The following is a 25,417-nucleotide window of genomic DNA, read 5'->3' as shown; positions in this document are numbered from 1 at the left end:
AAAAATTCCAGGAGCCTAAAAATTGAAAACCATCAACTTCAGTCAGAATACTAGGATTTAATCTCTAGCGCCTTGTGTTTGTTCTGAGCCTGGACCTTTGAGTGCGACAGGAAGAAAGGACATGGCCCCTTTTCAACCTGAAGAGAGGATGAGTTACTTTCGCTGCTCATAAACACTGGAAGGGCCCCTCTCCAGGCTTGAAGCCAAAGCGCCCCGCCGCTGACCCAGAGATTACGGGGCCCAGATGCTGCGGCAGGGTAGGAGTAAATATAAATCATACAAACAGGTGATAGTCGGCGCTTCTGCCAGCATAGTCCCAGCAGAGAAGCCAGCACATCCTACAAGGAGGATTCTCAGACCCTGGTGGGAAAGCTGCGCGCCCGGAACCTTTGTATACTGGCTTTCCCGAACCCGGAGCTCTTGGGTGTTGCACGGCGGCCGGCTTTAGCTGGTTGCCAGGGCGACGCCTGTGAAGATGGCTGCGGCGCTTTCGTCGGATTCCGACAGCGGCCGAGCTGAAAGGTGGAGACTGGGATCCTCGGGGTCTCCTTTCCTACAAATGTGAAGAGGGTGCCCTGGTCCCCCTGATCTGGGCTCCTGCGGTTCTTGAAAAGCGCTGGCTTTTTGGTAGAGATCAAATGGGGAAACCGAAGTCCGGTCTTTGGGGGTGGGGGGGATGGGTGTCGAAGTCACTGCGCCAGTGGTAGAGCCTGAACTTGGACCCAGACGTTCTATACAGAGCTGCACACACACCTCGCTCACAGAGACCAGCTTCCTCAAAGTTTTCTTCCCCTTCCTTGGTACTCACTCCTCAACCTTTTCCCTCCTGTCCCAGCAATGAGGCCAGTTCGAAATGGCTGGATGCGCACTACGACCCCAAGGCCAACATCCACACCTTTTCCTCCTGCCTGGGTGAGTCCCCGAGACCTGGAATCTGGTGAGACGGGAGAGTCAGGAACGGGGTCTGGGGAGACGGAGGAGTCAGAAACGGTTCTGTAGTGAAAAGCCTCTGGGATTCAGACACCCTGGCTCATGGCCCTTTTGTGTTTTCCAGCGCTGGCAGATTTGCATGGGGACGGGGAGTACAAGGTAAGTGTAACACCCTAGCAGAAAGAGAATTGGGGGAGAAATACCAGAATCGAGATTTCCTGGTGGTTGCAAAGAAGCTCAGCATAAATCTGGAATTCATGGGTACTCTAAAAAAGCACACTTAATGTTAAATTTTATCTTTATGTGGAAGGTGAAGAGAACCAGAGATTTCATAATACAAACTGCAGAAAGTAAAGCAGAACAGTTGTTGCTGGGGATTTAACTAAGACAAAGCCTCTTAATTTTGTTAACTTGACATCATTCTTTGCTGGAAGGGCAGGCGCATCTTTTGGTTGTATGCAAGGTGTTAGAATCTGGAAGGGAAGTAGAAGAGACTTGAAATGACTTTTATGTTTATCAAGAGGGCAACGATTTTAAGATTAGCCCCAAGCAGATAATTTTTGAAGCTGGATGGTAGGTATTTGGGGGTTTATTATACAAATCTGTCTAGGTTTGTATATGACTGAAATTTTTCCATAATAAAAGATCAAATTTAAATATAAAGAGAAATGTAAATAAAGAAATAAAAGTTTTAAAGACACAGTGTTTTAAAAAAGGTTGAAAAAATATTTTGGGCTTAAGAAAGGAAGTTAACATATATTGAATGTCCATTTCTAGATAAGACCTTCTTTGAGGCGTTTTCTCATACACAGATACTATTGATCCCCATTTTGTTCATGGGAAAACGGAATCAGGCTAAGTTTACTGAGTTTTTAAAAAGTGGCAGACCTGGCTCTGTCAGTTTCCAAGTTATGTGTTTGTTCCACTATAGCTCAACTTTCGCCATGGGCAGTGAACCCACTAGGGGCTTTATTAGGTGGGCAGCTAAAAGATAGCCCAGGGATCATACCCTACTGTAATGGAGATTACAGATCCACGATAGCAACTGAACACCTAGTGTGTGCTTGGTGATGATGTTACAGCAGTGAAGGGTAGAGAAATCAGACCTACTTACTAATGTGACATGTTAAACGCTTTGGTGTGATAACTTTCTTAATGGCTAGATTGTTTACTGTTGAGTCCTGGCACATAGTCCAGTGCCTGGCCCAAATTAGGCACTTGATAAATATTTGTGGGGTAAAGGAATGGGTGCTCAAGTAGAATGTATGGAAAGTATTGTGGGAGCACCAGTGGGAGAAGAATGAGATCTATCTGGAGAGGCCATAACATGTGACGTAGGCGTTGAAGGATGAACGAAGTATGTCAAGAAAGCACCGGAGAAAAGAGGCAAAAGGCAACCAAACATGACAAGCAGAGGCACAGAGGCTTGGAAGTTCATAGCAGACTTGGAAAGAATAAATTCGGAATTAGAAAGTTGAGGCTGGCCCTGGCTGGTGTAGCTCAGTGGGTTAAGCACGGGCCTGCAAACCAGACAATCGCGGTTAGATTCCCAGTCAGGGCACATACCGGGGTTGCAGGCCGGTTCCCTGCAGGCCAGTTCCCAGCAGGGGATGCATGAAAGGCAACCATACATTGGTGTTTCTCTCCCTCTTTCCTTCCCTTCCCCTCTAAAGATAAATAAATAAAATCTTAAAAAAAAAAGAAAGTTGAGGCTGGTGTAAAATAGTAGTTAAGACCACTGGCTTTGGAGTTAGACCTAAGTTCCAGCCCCAGCTCTGCCACTTACTGGCTGTGTTACTTTTACTTACGTCGCTAAACCACAGCTTCCTCCTTTGTGAAATGGGGGCTAATAGTAGTACCTGCCTCAGAGGTTGTCTAGAGGATTAAATGAAGTTCCTGGTGTGGCTCCTAGCACACTGTACATTCTGTGCAGCCTCTGTTCTGCCTGGAGCACAGTGTGGATGGGAAGATGATGGAAAACAAGTTGGGAACCAGATCCGGGGGCCTGGAAGGCCTTGGTGAGGAGAGTGGGTTTGCACAGCAACTGCAGTGGCCTGGAGGATGGGTTGGAGACTGAAAAATTGAGACCGTGGGGCTCGGTTCTGGCCCCCGTGTCCCCAGTTCATATCTGCTCTGTGTGCTGGCCTCTGCTTCCTTAGCTCTGCTCCCATTTGGAAGTCAGGCCTCAGAAGCCCAGATATGAATTTCAGCGTCCCACTGGCCTCGGCCACTGTGCCAGTGTGTAGAACAGTGCCTGGCATGGAGCAGGCCCTGAAAAAAATGTTTACTGAACGGACAATGAAAATATCAGCTGCCACCTGCTCTGCACTAGGACTCACCAGGCTCTGTAATTCATTACTCGTTTGGTTTTCACTACAAGTGTCATGAAGTAGATAGTTCCATTTGTCTGGTGGGAAAAATGAGGCTCGGGAAGTTTAATCAACTTTGCTGAGGTCACAGAACTTGAAAGCCTTACTGCAAAGCATTTGTTGTCACCCTCCTCTCCCCATGGACACTGGAGTGGGAAGAAATAAATGTACATCAGCAGAAAGACTTAGCCCAAGAAGGTTGGGGTTAAGGTCTTTAGACCCTGAACCTAGAGTAAGCCAGCCTCTCTCTGCAGCTGGTGGTGGGGGACCTTGGCCCCGGCAGGCAGCAGTCCTGTCTGAAGGTGCTCAAAGGACCCAAGGTGCTGACCGAAAGCCCCCTACCTGCACTACCGGCTGCTGCTGCCACCTTCCTCATGGATCAGCACGAGCCCCGGACTCCAGCTCTGGCACTGGCCTCTGGCCCTTGTGTGTATGTGTATAAGAATCTCAGGCCCTACTTCAAGTTCAGCCTGCCCCATTTGCCTTTAAACCCCCTGGAACAAGATCTTTGGAACCAGGCCAAGGAGGTAAGTGACATGGGCGACAAGAAGGCAAAGATGGCAGCCCCTCATCCTCATTCTTTGCCTGGCTCTGGAGCTCACAGGTATTACCTTCTTCCCCTGCTGTGCAGGACCGGATAGACCCCTTGACCCTGAAGGAGATGCTGGAGGGCATCCGGTGAGAACCCACCTTCCCCTTCAGACGCCTCAACCCCTCCCTCCCCCTGCCCCACTCTGGCATCCCAGAGCTCCTGGTCTGACCGACCCCAGGGCCCTGTTCCTCAAACTGCCACTATCATCTCTTTTTGCAGGGAGAAGGCAGAGGTGCCTTTGTCTGTACAGTCGCTCAGGTAAGGGCCCCCTGGAGAGCCAGGGCTCCAGAAGCTCTGGGGGGCAGGGAGCAGCCAGGCCCGGGCACGCAGATGCCAGTTCTCTCTTTGGCCAGGTTTCTGCAGCTGGATCTCAGTGAAATGGAGGCATTTGTGAACCAGCACAAGTCCAAGACCCTCAAACGTCAGGTACTGCCCCTTCTCTTTTTATTTCCCTGTAAAAAAGATGGATAATTTCCTACAACCACGTAACATCAGTGGTAAATTCTACAACCAAACCTGTCTAGTTTCACTTTGCAGCTTCCTTTCCAACCCGTGCCACGTGGATGCAGTGGCAAAGCAGCATGCAGGGCCTGCTGCATCTGAGTTAACAGCGACAGCTTGGAGTAGACCTGTAGTTGTAGAACCATAGAACTTGAAGGTAAAGGTGGTATATTCTCATTAGAGAGAATTTGGAAAATAAAGAGAAGTATAAGTGACTCTAATCTCACTACCCAGAGGTACTCGATCTTACTGTTTTGGTGTATTTCCTTCATAAATATGCTTTTATAATATATTCTGCTTCCCCTCAGCACATAATATTATGTAGCAAGCATTAAAGAGTCTTTAAGAACTCCACTTCTAGGGGTGAGTGGGGCCAGGGAAAGTCATGGAGGGAAAATGGAGACAACTGTACTTGAACAACAATTTAAAAAATTCACACACAAAAAAGAACTCCACTTTTAGTGGCCTCTTGATTATTTCATTAATTATTCTTTATTTCACTCAGGGTTTATGTAATTACATGCAGTTGTTGAACCAGAAATGTGTGCATTTTATTCACTTCATATTTTTCTTAGTTACAGTTTTAATGGCTTTATTTTTGAACCTATTTACTGGTGGACTTGAGCGGTCCCTGACCTAAGGGCTGACCCTTAGTCCAGGACTGACGCCCTGAGCTGTTCTCTGCAGATGAGAAAGCTCCACGGGAGCCGCCACGTTGCCTAACACAATCCGCAGCCTCTGGCTGGTCTCAGACCAGTTCTGTGAGAAACTCTGTTCCCTCCTGCTCACCAGCAGCTCAGACCTACAGCTGCCAGTGTCTCTGAGCACTTGTCTCTGAAGTGAGCTAACTGTTGCTCAGCGGGTGCAGCCGAGGGGCGGGGGAATCTTTCCACGGGCACATCATGCTTTCCTGATTGAGAGTCACTGAGTTCCACGTTTCTCTAACCTTTCTCCTTACGGCTGTGAGAATGATTCCCCCTCGTTCATCTCAAAGATAATAACTCGATGAACAGCTTTATCCAGAGAAACATTTTGGTCCTGCTAAATTCTTTCCAAGGAGAATTTTCTAAAAAGGGGATCATACCTTCTCTTTTGTTTTTTCTCCGGTTGCAATTACAAAAGGAACAAGTGCCTGCCGTAGAAATGACAGGGAAGCGCGATGAAGAAATTGAAAGTCGCCTGTGGTCTCAGTGTCCAGAGAGAACCGGTGTTTGTGTCTAAGGGTTTAGCCTTTCAGCATGTTTTTCTGTTCATATGTTTTAAACTGGGATCATACCGATGTAACTAGTTTTTTCTCTTAACACATGAGAAGTATTCTCCCCATCATCGAGTCTTCCTTTAAGATGTGATTTTTTTAAATGTCCGCATGGTTTAGGATCATGTGGATACTTCATAATTGACTTAGATCATCTTATTTTTTTTGAAAGTTAGATTTGTTGCAGTAAACACCTCTGTACATAGATATCCTTTTGCACCTCTGATACTCTTCCTCTGGTTTTACCCTCTTCCTTTCCATGGTGTCCTGGGGCATCTGGGGGAAGTGGAGTGTGGGGCGGGGACCCACAGGTGACCCCCAGAGTCCCTCTGCAGACAGTCATTACCGCTATGACCACCTTAAAGAAGAACCTGGCCGACGAGGATGCTGTGTCCTGCTTGGTGCTGGGCACTGAGAACAAGGAGCTCCTGGTGCTGGACCCGGAGGCCTTCACCATTTTGGCCAAGGTCAGTGTGGGGCCTGACCCCGGGCACACCTGAAGCCCAGGCCGCACTCCGCCCTCCGTTCTCCCACATCTCCTGCGCCCAGTTCCTGGGAAAGCATATTCACTGTAGAAAAATCATAAAACACAGATAAGCATGACAAAAAAATATTTATCCAGAAATCCCACCACACACAGATATCTTCTATTAAAGTTTCATCATGTCTTTTCTGACAGTTTCATGTTTAGACACAGATAACTTTTTTTTTTTTTTTTACAAAAATGGCCTTGCAGTGCAGGACCATGTAACCTCCTTTTTTCACGGAGCAGTAGCACGTCTGTCTTTTCCACACCCATCTTTCCAGCGCCGTACAGTGTGCATTGTACAGATGTGCATCCGTCACTGACTCTGTCACCTGTCGTATCTTTAAATTGTTCTCAGTGCCTACTGTTACTAGCACCACAGTGACAGGCTGTCTTGCCCAAACATCTTTGCACGCTTATCTAAATATTGCCTTAGGATACGTTCCTTAGAAGTGGCATAGTTTAGTCAGAGGTGTTTGCCACATGTTGCCAAGTTTCCCTCTGGAAAATCTGTACTAGTTTAAACTGACCTGCAGGGTGTATAAGTGAGGAGGTTGGGACTTTAGACAAGGAACCAGCTTAAAGGAGTGGGTTCCTTCAAGGTAGGGAAGGAGTGGGGCTCCAGAGAAAATGGGATGTTGGTACCTCCTCTTTGCAGATGAACCTACCCAGCGTCCCTGTCTTCCTGGAGGTTTCTGGCCAGTTCGACGTAGAGTTCCGGCTCACCGCTGCCTGCCGCAACGGCAACATCTGTATCCTGAGAAGGTAGCCACGCGTGGTCTCCGGGCCAGAAGGGACACCTCAGATACCTGGTGGTTTCAGGGGTTTGCAAGATGAGGAGGGGCTTGGGGGCTCGAATTTGGGAAAGGAAGGAGAAGGTCGCATAGGCTGAACCAGGAGCATGGGGTATCTGAAGGCCTATAGACGGGGTTGGCCAAGTGCGAGACCGGGCTGGTGGCTGTGACCTGTGAGCAATGCAGCCGGAAAATGCAAGAAATAAAAATGTCTCATAATCATTATATTGCTGTGTAGGTATGTAACACTTCCCAGCACAGTAGTTTGATATTCCTACAACATTCATTTTTAATTCAGTAATATTTTTGAGCCCAAATTAAGCATTGAATAAGGTCCTGAGGAAAAAAATAAACATAGCTCCTGCCCTCATGAGAATATAGATACTGAAGTCAACAAACCAAGATAATACTGCAAATTGGACGTGCTCAGTGGAGGAAAAAACGGGCTCAATGGGAAAAATAATGGGGTCAGGGTGATCGTGCTGATGACTTGAAGGGGAAGAAGGAGCTAGTCATTCAAAAAGCACAGGAAGAGTGCTGTAGGCAGAGAGGCCTTCCGCAGACTCAAGGTGGGAGGCGCTGGCATGTGCTGCTCGAGCCAGGAGGGCCCCGAGGAGGGTGCAGAGGCCACGCAGAGACCTGGTTGGCTTGTGCAGGACTGGTTAGGATGAAGGAAACGTTTTGGATTCTGTCTGAAGTGCAGTGGAAAGCTGCTACGGAATCTTGATCAGAGGAATGAGGTGATCCATTTACATCTTTAAGAGATTCTCTGCTGGGTGGAGTGCAGATTGGAGGGAGGCCCAGAGACCAGTGGGAGACTCTCGGGTGACTTGGGAGCTGGGATGGGACATTGGCCTAGGCTTGGTGAGGAAGAACAGCGGGCCATAGCCTGTGATTGGCAGGCAGGCAGGCACTCCGCTTACTTTCTGGATAAGAGAAACTAAGATTCCGAGGCCAGGAAGCGGAGACGGTGCTTTTACACAGAGCAGTATCTGGTGCTCTTACGATTAATTACTCAGCTGCCCAAGTCTGCTAGCACTCGTTCTGGCCGCACTCAGTGTAAACTGATAACTGCCAGGTGACCATACAGATCACTGTACTGAAGGCAGGAGGGACACCAGGAAGGAGAACGCACTTCATGTTACCCAGGTCATGCAGCTAGTAGGTGGTACAGGTGGAAATAATACCGTGGTCATCTGCTCTGGGGCCAGGCTTCCTTCCAGGATAGTCTGTGGGGCTTAGAAAGAGGAGAGTCAGCCGGGGAAGGAGAAAGGGTTGCCCTGGGCTGGGAGAGCCTGTCTTTGCTCCTCAGGGACTCCAAGTGCCCCAAGTACTGCATCGAGCTGAGTGCCCAGCCTGTGGGGCTTGTCCGGATCCACAAGGTCCTGGTGGTGGGCAGCACCCAAGACAGCCTGCATGGCTTCACCCACAAGGTGTGGCCTTCGGGCAAGAACCACCCCCACCCCTCCACCTGTGTCTCCCAGGTCCCTCTAGCAGGCGAGCCCTTTTGGTGTCCCCCACCCAGCAATTCCAGCCACCCCTTTTCTATTCTAACCCCTAAGGCCTCGGAAGAAACTCAGCTGTCCCTTCCCCCACCCCAGGGTAAGAAGCTATGGACAGTGCAGATGCCTGCAACCATCCTGACCATGAACCTCATGGAGCAGCGCTCTCGGGGCCTGCAGGCTGTCCTGGCTGGGCTGGCCAATGGAGAGGTTCGCATTTACCGTGACAAGGTCCTGCTTGACGTCATCCGCACCCCGGTGAGCTGCTGACCCCGTGTCCCTCCCCCGCTTCTAGAGCTGCTTAGCTGCCTCCTGATTTTACTCCATCCACCACCCTTGACTTAGTGTAGTTCAAAACCAGATGCATTTTTGACATTTGTCAAAAACACTTGTTGAGCCCGTCCTGCACACAGCTCACTGTATTGAGGTGGGACAGAGTAAAGACTAAATCCTTGCCTTCAGGGAGCTCACTGTCCAAGGTGACAGCCAAGAGACACTGCTAATTCAAATACCAGGCAGGCAGAGCAAAGTGCTGAGAAAGCACAGAGCAGACTGAGTAACGGCGGGGACAGGAGGCAGGTAAATGGGGTGGAACTCACAGGACGCTTCATAGGGCAAGTGGCAGTTCATCTGGCTAAATGGAGGAATAGCGTTCCAGACAGGGAACAGCATGAAAGAAGGCTGAGAGGCATGGAGGCTCTTGCCTGAGGAATCCAGATAGTTTGATGAGTTTGGACCAAAGTTTTTCAAACACTAAGTTGTGAGTCATTAAATCAGTTTAATGGGTCACAACCAGCAACATGTGGCACTTTTACGTGAACGTACATACAAAGGGTCCTGCGTCGCAATAGAAGGTTCGAAAGAGGCTGCCGTGAAGGCAGGTGTTGCGTGGGCTGGGAGGAGGTCAAGGGCGGAGAACTGACAGGTACGGCAGGTTAGAGTCAGATGTGGGAGGGGACAGGGAAGACAAACGCATTCACTGGGGCTTTTCCAGAAGAGAATTGACACTCTCGTGTTGGTGCTTTGGAAAGGCAGCAAAGGCAGCAGTGTGAAGGACAGACTGGGGAGGAGGGCTGGGCCGGGAAGCCGGGCCCAAAGGCCCAGTGATGTTTAGTCTGGAACCGGCCATGGTGGTAACGCTGAAAGGAAGGAAGGTCAGAGGTGGAGGAGAGGTGTCAGAGGCAGCGTTGCCCCAGTCCTCGCCTCTCATCGCACCCATTATGGCATTTCTGGGGTCCCCCAAGCTATCCCTCCACCCCCAGTCTTGTCATCTCCAAAACATTTTCCCAAATAAACTCTAGTGTCTCCACCATAGGATGCAGTGACCAGCCTTTGCTTTGGCCGCTATGGGCGGGAAGATAACACCCTCATCGTGACTACGAGAGGTGCGGGGGTCAGACCCGGTGAGGGTTTTCTGGTTGGGAGTGAAGGGGACAGGCCAAATCTTGAGACAGAGAGGGGGTGGGTGTGAGGCACAGGAGGACCTGGGTATGGAAAGCAAGGCTGGCAGACACTGGGGACAGTCCATCCAGCATCCTCAGCACCTGCCACAGCGCCAGGAACATCACAGTGCTTGGCAAGGAACTGTGAGAAGAGTGAACTAATGGTAGGAGATGATTTAGACAAACTGCACTCCTTCCAGAAACTCAGAATCTCGGCTGCGACACAGACACGTACGGAAATGGGTCTGTGAGGCCGACTGGGGAAGAAAGATAAGAATTGGGGGTGTGGCTGGGGAGGACAAATCTGTTTCTCTCCGTCCACTTCCTTAGGCGGTGGATTGATGATCAAGATCCTGAAGCGAACAGCAGTGTTTGCAGATGGGGGAGGTGAGGTGGGCCCCCCACCAGCCCAGGCCACAAAACTCAATGTACCCCGAAAGACCCGGCTGTATGTGGATCAGACACTGCGAGAGCGGGAGGCCGGCATTGGTGAGGCTCGGGCCAGGCTCCTGCTTTTCCTCCCCTGCCCTGAGGCAGCGAGAGCGGGGTGAATGCTGCTGGGGGGCCCTGGGCAGTGGGATGAGGCCTTGGTGAACTGGGCGGGTTTGGTGCCTTGGTTGTCCAGGGACAGCCTGGGAGGTGGGAGGTGCACGCTGCCTACAGACACCTGTATCTCAGGTGGGAGGTGCCACACCTGTGGGCAGGAGCCCTTGGAATTCGGAGAAGTGGCTAGATCCCAGAATTCTGGTGAAAGTAGTCTAGTTTGACCAAGTCCTTCCTTTTCCTATTCAGTTTTCCTGCTCATTTATTTGTTCCCTACCTGTGATTATCAGGCCTGTGCCGGGTGCCTGCCTGAGGATCCCAGTCTACCGTGGTAATTCGTGTTGCACGACAGCTGTAGAAACGGTCTCTGCAAAGGGCTGCCGAGGCGCTCGGGAGCAGCCTGCCTGGGAGACCGGGCAAAGCTCAGAGAGGGCGACGTCGGACTTCACCCCAAAGGGCGGTTACAAGTCCGAGAGCCAGAGGGATGGGGAAGGGTTTAAGCAGAGGTCGGGTGGGGCGCAGGGCCCTGCCTGGGTGCAAGCAGCGTGGACCGTGTAGCTGTGGGTGCGGAGCGGGAACGCTGAGTGGCCAGAAGGAGGCTGTGAGGGCAGTCAGTGCCAGCTTTGAAAGGGCCTAGAATCAAACCGAAGATGTGTTCCTTTAGTGTAGGTAGTGGGAGCTGGGAAAGACATGAAGCAGAAAAACGCAGTAACTCAACCAGCTCTGTCTTAAAAGGAGATCTTGCTCGCAGTTTAAAGGTAAATTAGAAGATAAAGAAAGTAACAGGTTGGTGTAGCCTAAAGAATCTGAGAAAAGCAATTGATAGATTAGAGAAATAATTAGGAAATTCTCTAAGGTTACCAAATGTGAAATATGCAAAAATCAGTAGTTCTTGTGTATATGAATAGTAACCAGTTAGAAAATATAATGGAAAGTCTCCATTCACAATAGCAAGGAAATCTCTAGAAATAAACTTAACAAGAAGACTTATAAAGTCTAATAAAGGAAATTATAAATCCCTCTGAAGAACATAAAAGGCCACCTGAAATGATGAGATTTTTCAGGTCTCAGGGTAGCAAGATCTAATGTAATGCTGTGGATTAATTAACAGCCTCTAAAATTAATCAAGAAACAACAAAGGGACAGTTCAGCCCCAGTGGGATTTATTTTGAGGACTTGACCAATGATCCTAACAGTAAATCTCAGGAATTTGGGGGAAATAAGAATGAGGGGACTTAGCCAGTTACTGGAATGAACTGTGAAGCTGTGATATCGATATGGGAATTGATACAGCTCAATGGCACGTTTAGAAAGTCCAGAAACAGACCCTCAAATATCTGGGAGCCAGTATGAACTAAAGGTGTTTCAAATTAGTGGGGAAGAAGAGACTGTCCGCAAAACGTAATTAGGACAACTTGCTTCCAGAAAAAAAAATTTAGGACTCTACCTCATACCAAACACAAAAATTAATTCTGGATAAATTAAAAATAAACTATAAAAGTACTAGAGTTAAAAGAGAAGGTTAATAGCTGGGGTAACATAAAGATATAAAACTGAATGGCAAAAGCATCTCATAAAGTCAAGGACAGACCAGCAGACCCAGGGGCTAAATCTGGAAAGGAGTGGCCACGGGGGCGGGGGGCTGCTCTGCAGAGGGCTTTGAGGACAAGAATCATCCGACCCTGACAAATGACAGGGTGGAAGGGGTGAGTCTGGTGACCAGACAGGCAGGACGCCTGCTGGATGGAGGGAGGGGAGCTCGGGTTCCGCGGTGTGGAATCTGAGGTGGTGATGGGGTGTCCAGGTGCAGGTGACCACTGACGGTTGGAAGCAGGAGGCTGCCCCAGGGGCTGAGCTGCTGGCCGTGCCCAATCCAGTGTGGTCATGGGCAGGCCCAGAGTCATGAGTCCCTGCAGTCAGGAGCTCACATTGTTTCTCTTTGGGGTGGTCACGGCCAGGATGTGGATTGTCCAGGAGGGAGAGGAGGACCTAGGACAAGACTCAAGGGAACCCCAGTCCTTATGTTGGAATGGGAGGAGCCAGCAAAGGACACTGAGGTTGTGCGGACAGCGGGGTGGTAGGGGAGCCGGAGCAGGAAGCAGGGGGTGAGCCAGCATCTGGGGTCATCAGGAGGCTGGGCTGTTGGACCTCAGCCCTCCCTTTCCCCACACGCTCAGCCTCTGCAGATCCAGCCCAGTGTACCCTCCTCTTGCACTCTCCCTCCCCCCTGCCCCCCCTTCACCCCTGCCTGGCCTTCCCACCTTCAGTGTCAGCCCTTTGTGTCTCCTCAGCCATGCACCGGACCTTCCAAACCGACCTCTACCTGCTGCGCCTCCGGGCCGCCCGTGCCTATGTGCAGGCTCTGGAGTCCAGCCTGAGCCCCGTGTCTGCCACAGCCCGGGAACCACTCAAGCTGCACGCTGTGGTGAGCACCCAGGTGTGGGGCAGCGGGGTCAGAGGCTGGTGGGAACCCTTCAGCCCCAGGGCCAATTCTAAGCCAGCTAGGACCCGTGCCCCCTTCTCACCTTCCCGCGGGCTCAGGCACTGAGTCTCACATCCTCTGTGAGCACGCCCCCTGAGCTCGGCCTAAACTCAGCCCCCTCATTCCATCTGTGCCTCAGACAAGCCCCCAGGCATGGGGCAGGGTGCACAAGTAGTCACCTTGGGATGTTTCTCCCCAGGAGCCTGGAGGGGCTCTTCCCCCTGTGACACAGGGAAGAAAGCGGTCCATTTCAGTAACTATGGGCAGCCCAAGGTGTTAGGCTGTCCCATATAGGAGGGGACATCCTGGAGCTTGCATAGGCCTGGGGTGTGGGGGTCCAGCGGGGAGGCCCTGCACTCTGACAAGTGGCCTCAGGGTCATCAGGGCTCCAAGCACTTCTAAATAGGTCCCTGAGGTGTGCCATCTGTCCCAACTGGGTTTCTGATTTCTCTTTGCCTAAAGAAAGTGGACGGGTATAGAGAGGAAGAAGTTACAGAGCAACTGAGGGGGGGGGGGTGAAGTGAAGTCATTGTGAAATCTGCAGGAGAAGAGGAGAGGTGAGCCAGGTCCTGGGAAAGGGGCAGGGCCCTGGTCAGGACACGGGGGGGCGGGGAGTTGAGGCCTGTGTGCTGAGGCCAGCTCTGCTTCTGACCAACTCGCCGAGTGGCCTCTCACAATCCCCTTCCCTCCCTGGACCTTTGCTGATCCCTGTACCCACTGGAGCCAACCTTCTGGGCGTCTCTGGCTTCTGAGGGCAGAGGGACAATGTGTTAGAACAGCTGGAGGAGGGTGACTCTAGGAGGAAGCAGGCAGGCAGGGCTCGGGCACTGGGTCCTAAGGGCTTTCCCCACCCACTGCACCCTGTCCACAGGTTCAGGGCCTGGGCCCCACCTTCAAGCTCACGCTGCACCTGCAGAACACCTCGACAGCCCGCCCCATCCTGGGGCTGCTGGTCTGCTTCCTGTATGATGAGCTGCTCTACGCCCTGCCCCGGGCCTTCTTTAAGGTACTTGACACACCTCCCTGAGACACAAAAAAGGGTGGGCCCTGATTAAAGGCCCACACAGCCTCCACCAGGTCGGAGGTGAGGGCTGGCAGGTGGCTGCAGCCCCAGGTCAGTCTAGGACACGGCAGGGGCCACTGGGAGAGCACCCAGCACCTGCCTCAGCTACCTCACTCCCAGCCGCACCGCGAGTGCTGGGAGGAGGGCTGTGCCTGGGTCCCTTCTGTGCCTCTCCCAGAAGCCCACTGCTGCTGGGGGTCCCGGAGCCACTCTGCTTCACAGCCACTCCTGCAGCGGCTGTGGGGGGCCTGTCTTCACCTCAAGGAGACTCCCGCAGAGTGAAGGACCTGGTTTTCCCGTGCCCTGAGGGCTAATTTATTAACCTCTTTGTCCCTAAACTTAGGTCCCCTTGTTGGTGCCAGGGCTCAGCTACCCCCTGGAGACTTTTGTGGAGAGTCTGAGTGACAAGGGCATCTCTGATGTCGTCAAGGTGGGCCACTGTTGGTGCTGCTTGGGGAGGACAGTGGGTGTGAGTGTGGACGAGGCCCCAGGGCGCTCCTGGGTCGGTCAGGGTGGGTGTCCACGCAGCAGAGGCCTCCCCATCCTGTTTGACTGAGTGGTGGCCTGTCCTTAGTGCCAGTGCAGACCAGGCCAAAGTCTGCTACTGCGACCCCCTTTGCAGGGGTCAGGGGCTACTGGGCACATACCCCTGCTGCCATGGGCACCTCCTCCACAGGTGCTGGTGCTTCGAGAAGGCCAGAGTGCACCCCTGCTGAGTGCCCATATCAACATGCCTGTGAGTGAGGGGCTGGCAGCTGCCTGACCCCCGGGCTTGTATTAAAGCCCCTTCGGAACCAGGACCAGGAAAATCCAGCTCCTTCCACTGAGCTGGGCAGGATCAGTGGCCCAGGCCCACTCCCTGCACAGCAGGGTATGGGGCAACAGCTTCCCTCTGCTCCCCTAAGCTGCCCTTTTTCACCCTCTCAACTGTGGGGTGACCTACAGCAGCAGGTCAGTGAGTACCCTGGAGGCTCAGCTCCTTTCTTCTCAGGAAGATGCAAGCATTGGCTTGCTGGGCTCGTGCCACTCCTCTGCGCTCCTCTGTATTCCTCTGTGCTCCTCACTTTCCTCCAGAAACCACACCCGGGTCCAGAGGAAGAGCTCTGAAGCAGTCAAGGTGACATGGGGGGCAGCGGCCCAGCTCTCCCACCGCTCATTGTTGCTGCTGGCTCAGGCAGGAAGTGGCCAGGGCCTGGCCTGGGACAGTCAGAGGCTTTTCTTGGGTGAGACCGAGCCCCTTGCTGCTCCCCAGGGTTCCAGAGACTTGGCTGCTGCCAGTCCAGCTTGCAAGCAAAACACGTGCTCTGATCTCTCCTCATGAGTTGAGCAAGGGGCTCTTTCTCTTCAGGGTCCCCAGGGTATAGCTGCCTCCCCACACAGGTTTTTTTCTGAAATATTGGGCTCAAAGCCTCAGGCCTGCGATGCCCCACGCAGAGGCCACAGAGTGCCTGCACAGGGAGCTAGTGGCCCCACCCCTGCCCTGGTCCACAGTGGGCATCCAGGAGAGGAAGGCTCCACTGGACCGAGAGGGTGTTGTCGGGGCCCTCGGGAGGTGGCACAGGAGGCAGAAGCCCAGAACTGCTGATCAAGATGCGCTTCTACACCCTGGAGCCCAGAACAACTCGTGTGAGTGGGAAGTTCACTATAGCAGTGGCTATAGTGTAAGAGAATTAGCTGGAAAGGTACAGACCAGAGGCCCAAGTAAGGCAGAAGACCAAGCAAAGGCACGTGTTTAGACCACAAAGGGCCAGAGACCCACAGTCCCAGCCAGTTTGCCCATTGGTGGTGCCTCAGAGAGCCCTGGTGGGCCACCTGTGAGCCAGCAGCCCTGGTCCCGGAGAACCTCTAGCTTCCCCTCTGACCAGGAATAACCTAGTGTGTGGCGACAGCTCAGGCTTCTGGCCAGTAACCAAATCCCTGGGGACTTCAGTCGCCTGTGTAAAATGAGGCAGTTAGATTGGATACAGTTCTAGCGTCCTGTGAGCTTGGCAGCCCCTCCAGGGGAGATGAGGAGTGGTCTCCAGAAAGGGGGATGCAGGGATAACTGCAGAGCTTTTGCCCAGGTGGCCAAGGGCCCAAGGTGACTGCTACTGCAACAACCTCCGTGCCCCAGACACAGTGAGGGCCTGGGGTAACAGCCCACAGCCACCCCTGACCCCTGAGGAATGCATTTGGGGGCCAGGTAAAGAAAAGCAAGGTATCTAGACCAAAACGCATTTCCCTCCTCTCTGTACAGTCCCCGATGCACACACGGACCCATAGGGGCAGGCTGAGCTGGAGCAAGCAGGAGGTTTGACCTGGAAATGGAAGGGTGGGTAGAAGGAGTGTGTCAGAGAGACTTGGATTAATCTGAAGAGCTTTCTGGAGCAGAAAGGGCCTGCCCTGGACAGCATGATCTTCTGTTGGAGATATGTCACCAGGGCTGGGCTTTCACTGCGCAACGTTGTTAAGCTGAGCCACGCGACCTTACCGTTCCTTTTACCCCAGTTACGTGATGGACCGTGTGAACTTGGAACTAGACAGTTGGCTCTGGGTCCTCTGTGTAGCTATCCATGAGGACAAGCGTGGAGAAACCGCCCCTGTGCCCAGCACCTACCGTGAATTCATACGATGTGATGCCACGTGCTGTTACCAACAACAGCGAACGCACCGTGTACAGAAAGCAGATAGGACGCGAGGAGCAGTGCGAGGAACCCAGAGGCCTCGCTAGTCAGGGCTCCACACAGTGGTGCACATTAAGGATGAGGAGAGTGGGTGTCCTTTTAAAAAGGTATCTAAGTCCATGTACCTACCTAGTACTATGGGATAAGGCAGTTTAGAAGAAGAGCCCCGCCCCCCAGCACTGTGCCCCGCCCTAGTCCTTTTCCGGCATCTTAGCCATCGTACACTTAGACTAGTCTTGCTTCGTCAGTCTCGGAAGCTACTTGTTGGCTCCGTCATAACAGATGAGGCTTTAGCTCCTGTGACAGCACCCTGTCCCTTCCTCGTGTCACCAGTTTTTAGGTAAATCGACATTCACAGTTTGTGTTACAATTTATATTACTGTGTGAAAGGTCATCACTGCAAGCCAAGAATTGGGCTGTAATTAGATTACTTTGAGGGCACTTTTCTGTTTTCATGGAATTAATGACCCTGCTTTTTCCATTTGCCTACTTCTCTGTGTATACCAGTTGCTATTGTTCCTCCGCCTGGTCTGGCAGTTCCTCTTTTTCTGGACACTTGCCCTCACCCCTGCTGTGGGAAGACGGCTCCGGAGCTGCCGCGGGCCCTCTCCTGGGACCCGCAGCGCCCCGGCGTGGGCTAGACCCTGCTTCCTGGCGCCGTGTCTTCCGCCTCCGTGGTTCTGTCACCCGCTCACCTGGTCAGGCCTTTCCACAGGGACCTTCTTCAAAAAGTGCTGGAGTTACCATGTAAGGCACTGTTTGTCTGGAACTTTATTCAATTCATACATGTTTGTGGCTGTTGGGGGTCACAAAATTTGATGTTGAAAATCATTTTCATGCAAGAAAATTATTTTTAAGCAGTGTTCCCTTCCGGTTTTATTTTTGGTAAATGCTTGTTGAGCAGCTCTGTGTGAGTTTTGTGCTTGACGTCCACTTTCTCTGAGGCCCCGCAGTGTCAGGACGCGCCTAACTGTGTCATTATGTCGTGTGCCGTGGCTGGAGGTGTGTCCTTTGCTTCCGGGAAGGCTCCTCCGTTGCCCTGTTCTGTCTGGAATTCCGATTAAGCCCAGCATCTGATACATCCAGAGAGAACAGGACTGATCCTCTGATTGTCTTCTCAAAATTTTTGTCCTGTTTTTTAGATTTTTATTTTTCAGCTCGTCTCTGAAATTGTCTTTACAATGCTGTTTTAATTCTCTTTTTGCTCTCTGTTCGGTCTTTAATTTTGGTGTCTTTTTAAGACACAGTTGAGCCAGCACCATCAGCTGACAGTATCCCATCTGTAGATGACTTCAAGGACGGCGCAGGATGTGTTTTCCTGATGCTCACATGGAACATTTACCAAGAAAGACCCCACTGTGAGCCATAGAATACACCTTAACCAGCTTTAGTAGAATAGAAACCATGCGGTGTCTGCTGTCAGACCAGGAGGGAGTTAACTGGAAAATTCAATTTCATGTAGAGGTCACTTTCCCCAGAGTGACCTGCAGGCTCAGTGGGCTCCATTCAGTCTCAAAGGGGCTTTTACTGGGGAAACTTGACAAGCTGATTCCAAAACCTGCATAGAAGCGCAAGTACCGAGACTAGGTCTTAGGGACCTCTACACAGGGGTAGAGAAGGTGACCGGTGGGACAAGATGGAAAACAAGTGGCGTATTCAGAGCGTGCTACATAGCAAGGACACTCCAGCTGCACGCATTCATTTGGACAAATCTAAGAAACATACTGTTGAGGGAAAAAGCAAGTCACAAAATAAACACGGTGTGATTCCATTTATATAAAACTCAAAAACATGCAAAACCAATACAAACGTAATGAAATTACAAAGCAAAGCCAGGGAATGATTAAGACAGCAGTGTGTCCCCGACCAGGGAGGGGCTCAGCAGGGACGTCCCAGGAAATGGGATCCATTTCTTTAGTGGGAGGTGGGAAGTGGAGTTTCTCTTTACAGTTTTTTGCATGTCCAAGACATTGGGTGGAGGGGTGGCGGTTAGTTGAAGCAAAGGAGGAAAGTCGGTCTGCCAGTACTTAGGTACGGCACAGAGCACCGGGCTCCCTAACCCAGTTACAAAATAACAGAGCATGCCCTTGGGAAAAACACAAGTCCTAGCAGCTGGAACCTTGGTGGGCATGGGCGGGGCCTGCCAGAAAGGTGGGCTTCTGTGAGCATCCTTGGCTGGCAAGTCTGCTGTGTCCCTGGAAGACCCCCACCCAAGCAGCATCTGTAGACTTTCACCGAACCCCACTTTTGGTCCTGCCTCTCATCCCTACTGTCCCCAGTGCCCCTGAGACCCCAAGCTTCTTCAAATAACCCCCTTCTTTACCCCAGAGGGGTAGCTGCTTGGCTGAACAGGGTGAGGAGGGTGCTGGGGGGAGGGGCACCCTAGCTGCCACCCACATAGACTTTGGGTCAGTCCCTAGCGTGTCAGCCCCAAACCTTGCCTTCCATGGGAATCCCAGGTGGGATTCCTGAGCCTCTCCAGGGTTCCAGGGGCAGTTTGGCTGCCTCTTGGCCCCTCCCTCTGAGAACACAACTTCAACTCCTCCTCTGCTAAGAGAGTACATGAGCCAGGCCATTTGGTTTCCTGCTGTCTGCCTCCTATTTTCTTCTTGTAAACTTACAATTTTTCTTACCTCTCTACTAGCATTTTAGATTTTAAGAGGAAACAAAGACGTGTGTTCAAACCTGCCACATTTGCTACATTTAGAGTTTAGAGTTGCTAAATGTAGTAACTCTCGTTACATTTAAATAAAAATGTTTAACAAGTAGCTCCCAGGTAATTTCTCCACCTTGATTGTCCCACTCTCCCTCAGCTGTGCAGGGGTGAGGGCAAGGCACAAAGACCCAGGTTCAAACCCTAACTCCTCCATTTACCACCCCATGACCTTACCATAGCAACTCTCCGAGCTTTCAGGGTTTTGCCTGTGTAACTGCTGCCCAGTGCCCCAGGTTAGCCAGAGAGGTTCACTGAAATTGTGGTGTGGAAATGCTTCTAACTAGAAAGCACTGGACCTGGGAAAGAATTTTACATTCTCGTACCCTGGATCCCTCCCTGCCACCTTGGCCTGTGGGTGCCCGTGCCCACCCCACTGAGGCCCCAGGAGGCGGAGCCCCGGCCCATCACAGACTCAGGCATTCTGTGGTTCCCAGACATCATGATGAGAGGAATGTGGAACAGCAGCCAGGCAACGGTGAGGGACCAGAAACCCACAAAGATGGAGGGAGTCCAAGGACCAACTGGGCACTTTATTAACCTGGCAAAGGGGTAGCAGGTTGGCAGAGCAGCCCTTTGCCAGACCCTCCACTGCATTCAATGGCCGCTGATAGACGCAAAATTGTAGGGCCCAAGTCCTGGCTACTAGGAGTCCAAGCTGGGGAGGGGCAAGGCCAAGGATGGGGCTGCAGTTGCCAAAAGCAGGCATTAAGTACCAACCTGCCTCCCCACCTGAGGCTAGGGGTGGGCCTGAAATGAATCATGAGCCCCCTCTCTCACTGTTCCCCCTCTCCATACAGCTCTAGCTCTTCCTGGAGTCAGGACCCACGGGTCCCACATCAGCTGTGGTCTGGAAGGTGATCCCGTCCCCAGGCAATGGGGAGGCCAAGAAGGGCCAGAGCCAGACCAGAATCCAGCGGGGCCCCAGGGCCGCCTGCAGGTTGTGGCAGGGGCCCAGGTCGTAAGAGTGCTGGCCCCGAGCCCACTCCCAGGTGGTCTGGCCCCGGAGCAGCAGCATCCCATGGAACAGCAGCCCAGCCCCGCATAGCAGTGCACCCGCCACACACGTGTCCGTCACGAAAGCCAGGGCGAACTGCGCCAGGGACACTCGGCCTGTGAGGAGAGAGCGGAGAGTGTCAGGGGTCAGCATCAGGCCCAGTCCCCCAAAGCCCAGCTCCTGCCCTTCTTCCACCCCAACCCACTACCAGAAACGGGGCTCATTCCTCCCCAGCAAACACTGAGTCCCTGCTCCCTGGCAGGCCCCTGCTGGGTAATGGGAACACCAGTGACCTGGGTGGACACAGCCCCCTGCCTTATGTACAACTTTCACTCATGCATCACAAACGTGTGAGTACTGCCCATGTGCTGGACAGGGTGCCAGGCACTGCGAATATCAGAATGCACAGCGGACAGCCTCTCTGACCTCAGGGAGCTGACAGACCTTCTCCCTTCTCAGTTACTTACAGCTGTGCTGTGTGATACGCTGGAAACGTAGAGGCTTACACCTTCCTGGCCCACAGTAGGCAACATGTATCTGCTGAACTCAGAACTACAAGCTGCCAGGAAACATTACGCTCAGTGAAAGAAGCCAGACACAGAAGGTCACATATCGTGTGATGCCGTTTATATGAAATAGCCCAAATAGGCAAATCCACAGAGGAGCACGGTGGTGGCCAGGGGCTGAGGGGTTTGGGGAGGGATGCAGAGTGCCCACTTAATGGGGACCTGTGGGCTGCTGCTTGGGGTGATGGAAATGTTCCGGAACTAGCGGTGATGGTTGTGCAACATTGTAAATACAAAATGCCACTGAATTGTGTGCTTGAAAACAGTTAAAAGGATGAATTTCGTGTTATGTGAATTTTACTTCAACAAACAGTCTGTGACGGGAAATGCCATGGGAACTTACTAAGAGGCTAATGGAAGTGGACTTCATCTGTCTTCATAAAGTAATCATTCGGGTGGTGCCTGGAGGTTAGAGGTGTTTGCTAAGTGAAGAAGGGAGAAAACATTGTTTGCAAGTCCCAAGGCAGAACGGAGAGGTGCCTGCGAGACAGGTGAGTGGATGGTTCTGGAAGCTCAGAAGAGAAGCCCAGGCTGGACGGTTCTGTGGGTAGTTGGTACACAGGCGGTTTGGAGACCCCCCACCCCGCAGAGCGTGGAGAGAGAGAGAGAACGGTGCCTCGATCTCAGCCCCAGGAAAGCAGATCCTTAGGAACCAGATAAAAAAATAAAGGAAAACCAGAAAGGAAGGAGGAAACCCAAGTCCACGCTGCCTGTGACACCAAGGGTAGACAGCCCTTTGAGGAGGTTAGAGGTCAGCAGTTCTGAGACTGAAAGATCTCGTGAAGCATGAAAACGCAAAGGGTCCTCTGAGTTTTGTGGAGGCAGAGGCCTGGGACCGTGGCAGGCTCGGAGGAATGATGGGGGCAGAAGCCAGTTTGGAGCAGGTGGAGGAATGCATGGGGCAGGAGGCGAAGAAAAGCAGCCATAAGCCCCAGCAAGTCCTTGGAGAAGCCTGGCTACTAAGAGAACCAGAGGTGAGAGCAAGAGAAGGATGTGGGGTGAAGAAAGGGCTCATGGGGGGCGGGAACAGAGGCAGCCAGTAGAGGGGGCCTGGGGAGGCGGGAGGAAAGGCCAGCCCACAGTGCGGCCTCCGAGGAGGAGAAGCTGGGGGCAGTCAGCCTGGCGTAGAGCTCTGTGAACGGAATGATGCTGGAGGTACCATCTGATGCCTCGTCTTCTCTGTGATAGATTTGCAAGAGGTGGGGACGTAGAGGACAGGGGATTCGAAAGTTTGGGGCCGTAGTCATCAAGGGGAGCAAGCTTATGAGAGGTTAGGACAGCCAGGCACAGTGGAGGGCTTGTTGAGGTCAGTGGCCTGTACCAACCCGCCACAAAATGCCATGTATCTGTGGCAGCTCTCAGCAGCCAGGGGCTGACACAGAGACACCAGGAAGGCACCATGATGGGAAGATGGAGCAAATGGTTTGACATGTTGGCAGGAGAATGGTGGGAATGAGGGCTCCGAGCTGGACACGGGGCGGTAAAGGTGGGAAGGAACTGATGCACAGAAAGGTAAGGGCGGGGGCTAGCAGAGCAGGTGTGCTGGAGTGAAAGAGTGAAAGATGGATAAAAGAAGAGTGGTGGGAGCAGGGAGAGCTGATGGAGATTTGGGAGGTGACACATTTTGAATTGTGACAAGACCTGCGGTGCGGACATGGGAGCAGGGGAGGGAAGTAACCAGGAGGATGTGAAGAAGATGAATGAGTGTTGGCACTGAGTAGGTCGTTCGCCCAGACCTTCAGGCACCCTTGATTTTGACGGGGCCCGGGGCTCACAGGAAGACTGGCCACTGGAACCCAAGTCTTCAGTGGGCTGCAGGGAGGTGTGGCTGGAGGGCTGGAGGCTCCCTGGAAGGAGAGGATCAAGGGGGGCTGCTCAGGCAGCCAGTGTGGGCAAAGGAGGACACTGACCACCCCACTGGGCCTCCTGAGGCCTCCCCTGGGGCTGCAGGAGGGCATCCTCGGGACAGAGCTGGACTCGGAAATGATGAGGAGACACAGCAACTTGTCAGAACGGTCGGGGAGTTTAGTAAGTGCAGGACACAGTTACAGAGGGGACTGTGGGGGAGCGGTCAGGAGGAGGGAGTCAGGAGAAAGAAAGCCCAGAGCATTTTGAGGGGGACAAAGCAGAGTACAGAGGACCAGTGGGGCTTTTACCTTGGGTGGTGGCAGAGGAAACAGGAACAGATGTGTCATCCAGAACCTGGCCTCTCAATAAGCCTTCCAAGTCTCCCCCTCCCGACTTCCAAAGACCAGCCCTTCCCTTGCCTGTAACTTCCACGGGCTCCCCACTGTCCAGTCAGGTGACGGCCATCTCCTCACATCAGCACTCAAGACCTCCAGCACCCAGTCCTAACCTGCGGTCTCAGCCTTAATTCTCACAATTCCCATCAAGTTACCTTCGCTGCTCCCTGCCCAACACCCAGCCCTCACTTAGAACAGCCCCTTGTAGAATACTCCCCCGGGGAACTCCCACCAGTCTTCCCTCCGCCAGCACCTCTTGAAACCCTTCCCTAATTCTGCCCGGCAGATCTCTGTACCTGTGTTTTGGCACGGTATTTTACCACACAGGGTACCCAGCTGAATACCTCACCCCTCATAAATGACACTGGGACTGGGTCCCCAGGGCATGGCCAGGAGAACCAGCCGGAAGTCCCATTTCCCCCCAAAACGGCCCACTATTAGGGACTCTGCCTCTTTACGGAGGCCTCCCAAGGCTCCTACCTGTGAGCAGCATGAGCCAGGGTAGCAGGAGGAGGGCGGCGGTGTGGAGGGGTGTGTGGGCTCGCAGCAGGGCTGCTAGGGCGGGGCCCAGCAGTACAGAGACGTGGAGCAGGACACCCGCGGCATGAAGCAGCAGGCACAGGAAAGGCCGGTAGTTACGAAAGCCCACGCAGCGCCCCAGCAGGCGGCAGTGGTGGTCCCGACGAAGGATGCAGATGCGACAGGCAGAGCAATGCCCGCTACGCGGAGGCACCTGGCTCTGACACTGGTAGCAGTAACTGCAAGGGAGGAACCACAGGGTCAGTTCCCCCAGCAGCTCTTAGAGCCCCATCTCATGCCTGTGAGCCCATCCTGGGGAAGCAGAGGCTGGCCTCACTAAACCTCGGATTCTTCGTAAGTAAATGCAGGCTGAACACCACTTGCCAGGCCCTTCCGGTTCTGGCACTGCAGGCTTGAGGTCACTTCCAACTCAGACATCCTTAGTCCTAAGGCCTTTCTCTGGCCTCTAACATCCCGGAGCAAGCTTCTCACCTCCTCCACAGCCATCACTTGGCCCAAATCACCATGAACTCTCCCTTGGATAATCGCAACAACTTGACTGGTCTTCCTGATTCCACCTGTGTCCCCTCCTAATGTTGTCTCACCCCAGCAACTAGACTGATCCTTAAAAGTCAAAGTCACATCTGTCTTCTGCTCAAACCTTCCAACAGCTCTCCATCTCACTTCTAGTAAAAAGCAAAGTCTTCAATGTCCTACTAGGCCTTTACATGTCTAACCTCTCTCCTCCCTGTCTCTCGCTCCTTCTAGGGGGAAATGGAACGTTAGCCCCACTGGCCTTCTTGCTGCTCTCGGAACATGCTAAGCACATAACTGCCTCAGAGCTTTTGTGTTGTCTGTTCGCTATGCCTGGAACATTCTTCCCCCAGATTCCCACATGGCTAACTAACTCCCTACGTTCAAGTCTTTGTTTAAATGCCTCCTTCACAATGAAACCTACCTTGACCACCCTCTTTAAAATTGCACCCCTTCTACCCTGCCCCACTTTTTGTTTCCATACCACCACCATCTTCTAATATTCTATAAACTTGCTTATTTTGCCAATAGTTTATCATCTGCCCCTTCCTCCACTGAAATAAGCTCCAGGAGGTCAGGAACCCGTTTTATGGTACCTTTTGTGCCTGGAACAGTATTTTGCACACAGCAGGTGCTCAGTAAACATTTGTTAGTGAATGAATGATATACTCCTTCTGGCTCTCCCATCCCAGGTTCTAAAGGAATTCTCTCTGGCTCTACAACAAGCAGATCCTATAAGAATCTGGTTCTAACATCTTCATGTCCTAGAGCCCCTCCCCCTGTCCAAGGTTCCCGCTTCCCCGCCGCATCCCGCGCCCCACTCACGCCCAGCCCTGGCCCAGACCGCGGCCGGCCAGCATCACGCCCCGGATGCTGGGGTCCGAGCGCAGGAAGAGACCCACGTTGCCCAGCAGGTTAAGCAGCTGGAACGCGGCCAGCGCCAGCTGTAAGGCCCGGGCCAGGGGTCCCAGCGGGGGCGGTCCAGGACCCAGCACCAGCACATAGGCCAGCTCCAGACCCACCAACGCGGCCCACAACGCGGTGAGCACGAGGGGCAGCCGCCCGGGCGCCCCATCCGTGCGCCCCACCGCCCAGGGCTGCCCCATGGCCTGGACCCACCCGCAGTCGATTCCCGAGTACCCCGCCGCTTCCGTATTAGGGCGGGGATAGTGTCAAACGGAAG

At 52.7% G+C, this 25,417-nt stretch overlaps 2 protein-coding genes across 12 annotated transcripts; one reads left to right on the top strand and one right to left on the bottom strand.

The window, feature by feature from the left end:
• The first annotated feature begins 352 nt into the window (after nucleotides 1–352).
• Nucleotides 353–21,176, top strand: BBS1 (Bardet-Biedl syndrome 1). 11 transcript variants are annotated; one of them, XR_008390472.1, is made up of 18 exons: nucleotides 353–522; nucleotides 836–912; nucleotides 1,055–1,089; nucleotides 3,554–3,826; nucleotides 3,931–3,977; nucleotides 4,111–4,149; nucleotides 4,245–4,317; nucleotides 5,983–6,114; nucleotides 6,832–6,938; nucleotides 8,280–8,400; nucleotides 8,569–8,727; nucleotides 9,785–9,854; nucleotides 10,242–10,400; nucleotides 12,746–12,879; nucleotides 13,808–13,942; nucleotides 14,343–14,429; nucleotides 14,676–17,409; nucleotides 20,832–21,176. XR_008390472.1 is itself a non-coding variant. In XM_037135256.2 (17 exons), exons 1-17 carry the CDS (start codon nucleotides 476–478, stop codon nucleotides 14,760–14,762), a joined length of 1,782 nt encoding a protein of 593 aa, XP_036991151.2. In that variant the 5' UTR covers nucleotides 353–475; the 3' UTR covers nucleotides 14,763–18,329. The 11 variants fall into 11 exon arrangements, 1 of the variants encoding a protein (XP_036991151.2); XR_008390471.1 differs by having other exon boundaries at nucleotides 14,676–18,020; XR_005081119.2 differs by lacking the exon at nucleotides 20,832–21,176 and having other exon boundaries at nucleotides 14,676–14,870; nucleotides 17,170–18,329.
• Nucleotides 19,888–25,400, bottom strand: ZDHHC24 (zinc finger DHHC-type containing 24). Its single transcript, XM_037135257.2, has 3 exons — nucleotides 25,060–25,400; nucleotides 23,662–23,939; nucleotides 19,888–20,488 (listed from the first exon to the last, which is right to left on the bottom strand). Exons 1-3 carry the CDS (start codon nucleotides 25,338–25,340, stop codon nucleotides 20,178–20,180), a joined length of 870 nt encoding a protein of 289 aa, XP_036991152.2. The 5' UTR covers nucleotides 25,341–25,400; the 3' UTR covers nucleotides 19,888–20,177.
• Between the last annotated feature and the right edge of the window lie 17 nt (nucleotides 25,401–25,417).

The sequence above is a fragment of the Artibeus jamaicensis genome, unplaced genomic scaffold (assembly GCF_021234435.1).
Source record: "Artibeus jamaicensis isolate MK-2021 breed Jamaican fruit bat unplaced genomic scaffold, CSHL_Jam_final scaffold_614, whole genome shotgun sequence".
Classification (NCBI taxonomy): domain Eukaryota; kingdom Metazoa; phylum Chordata; class Mammalia; order Chiroptera; family Phyllostomidae; genus Artibeus; species Artibeus jamaicensis.
The sequence above is the reverse complement of the archived record's forward strand: the minus strand, read 5'-3'. Positions and strand labels throughout refer to the sequence as shown.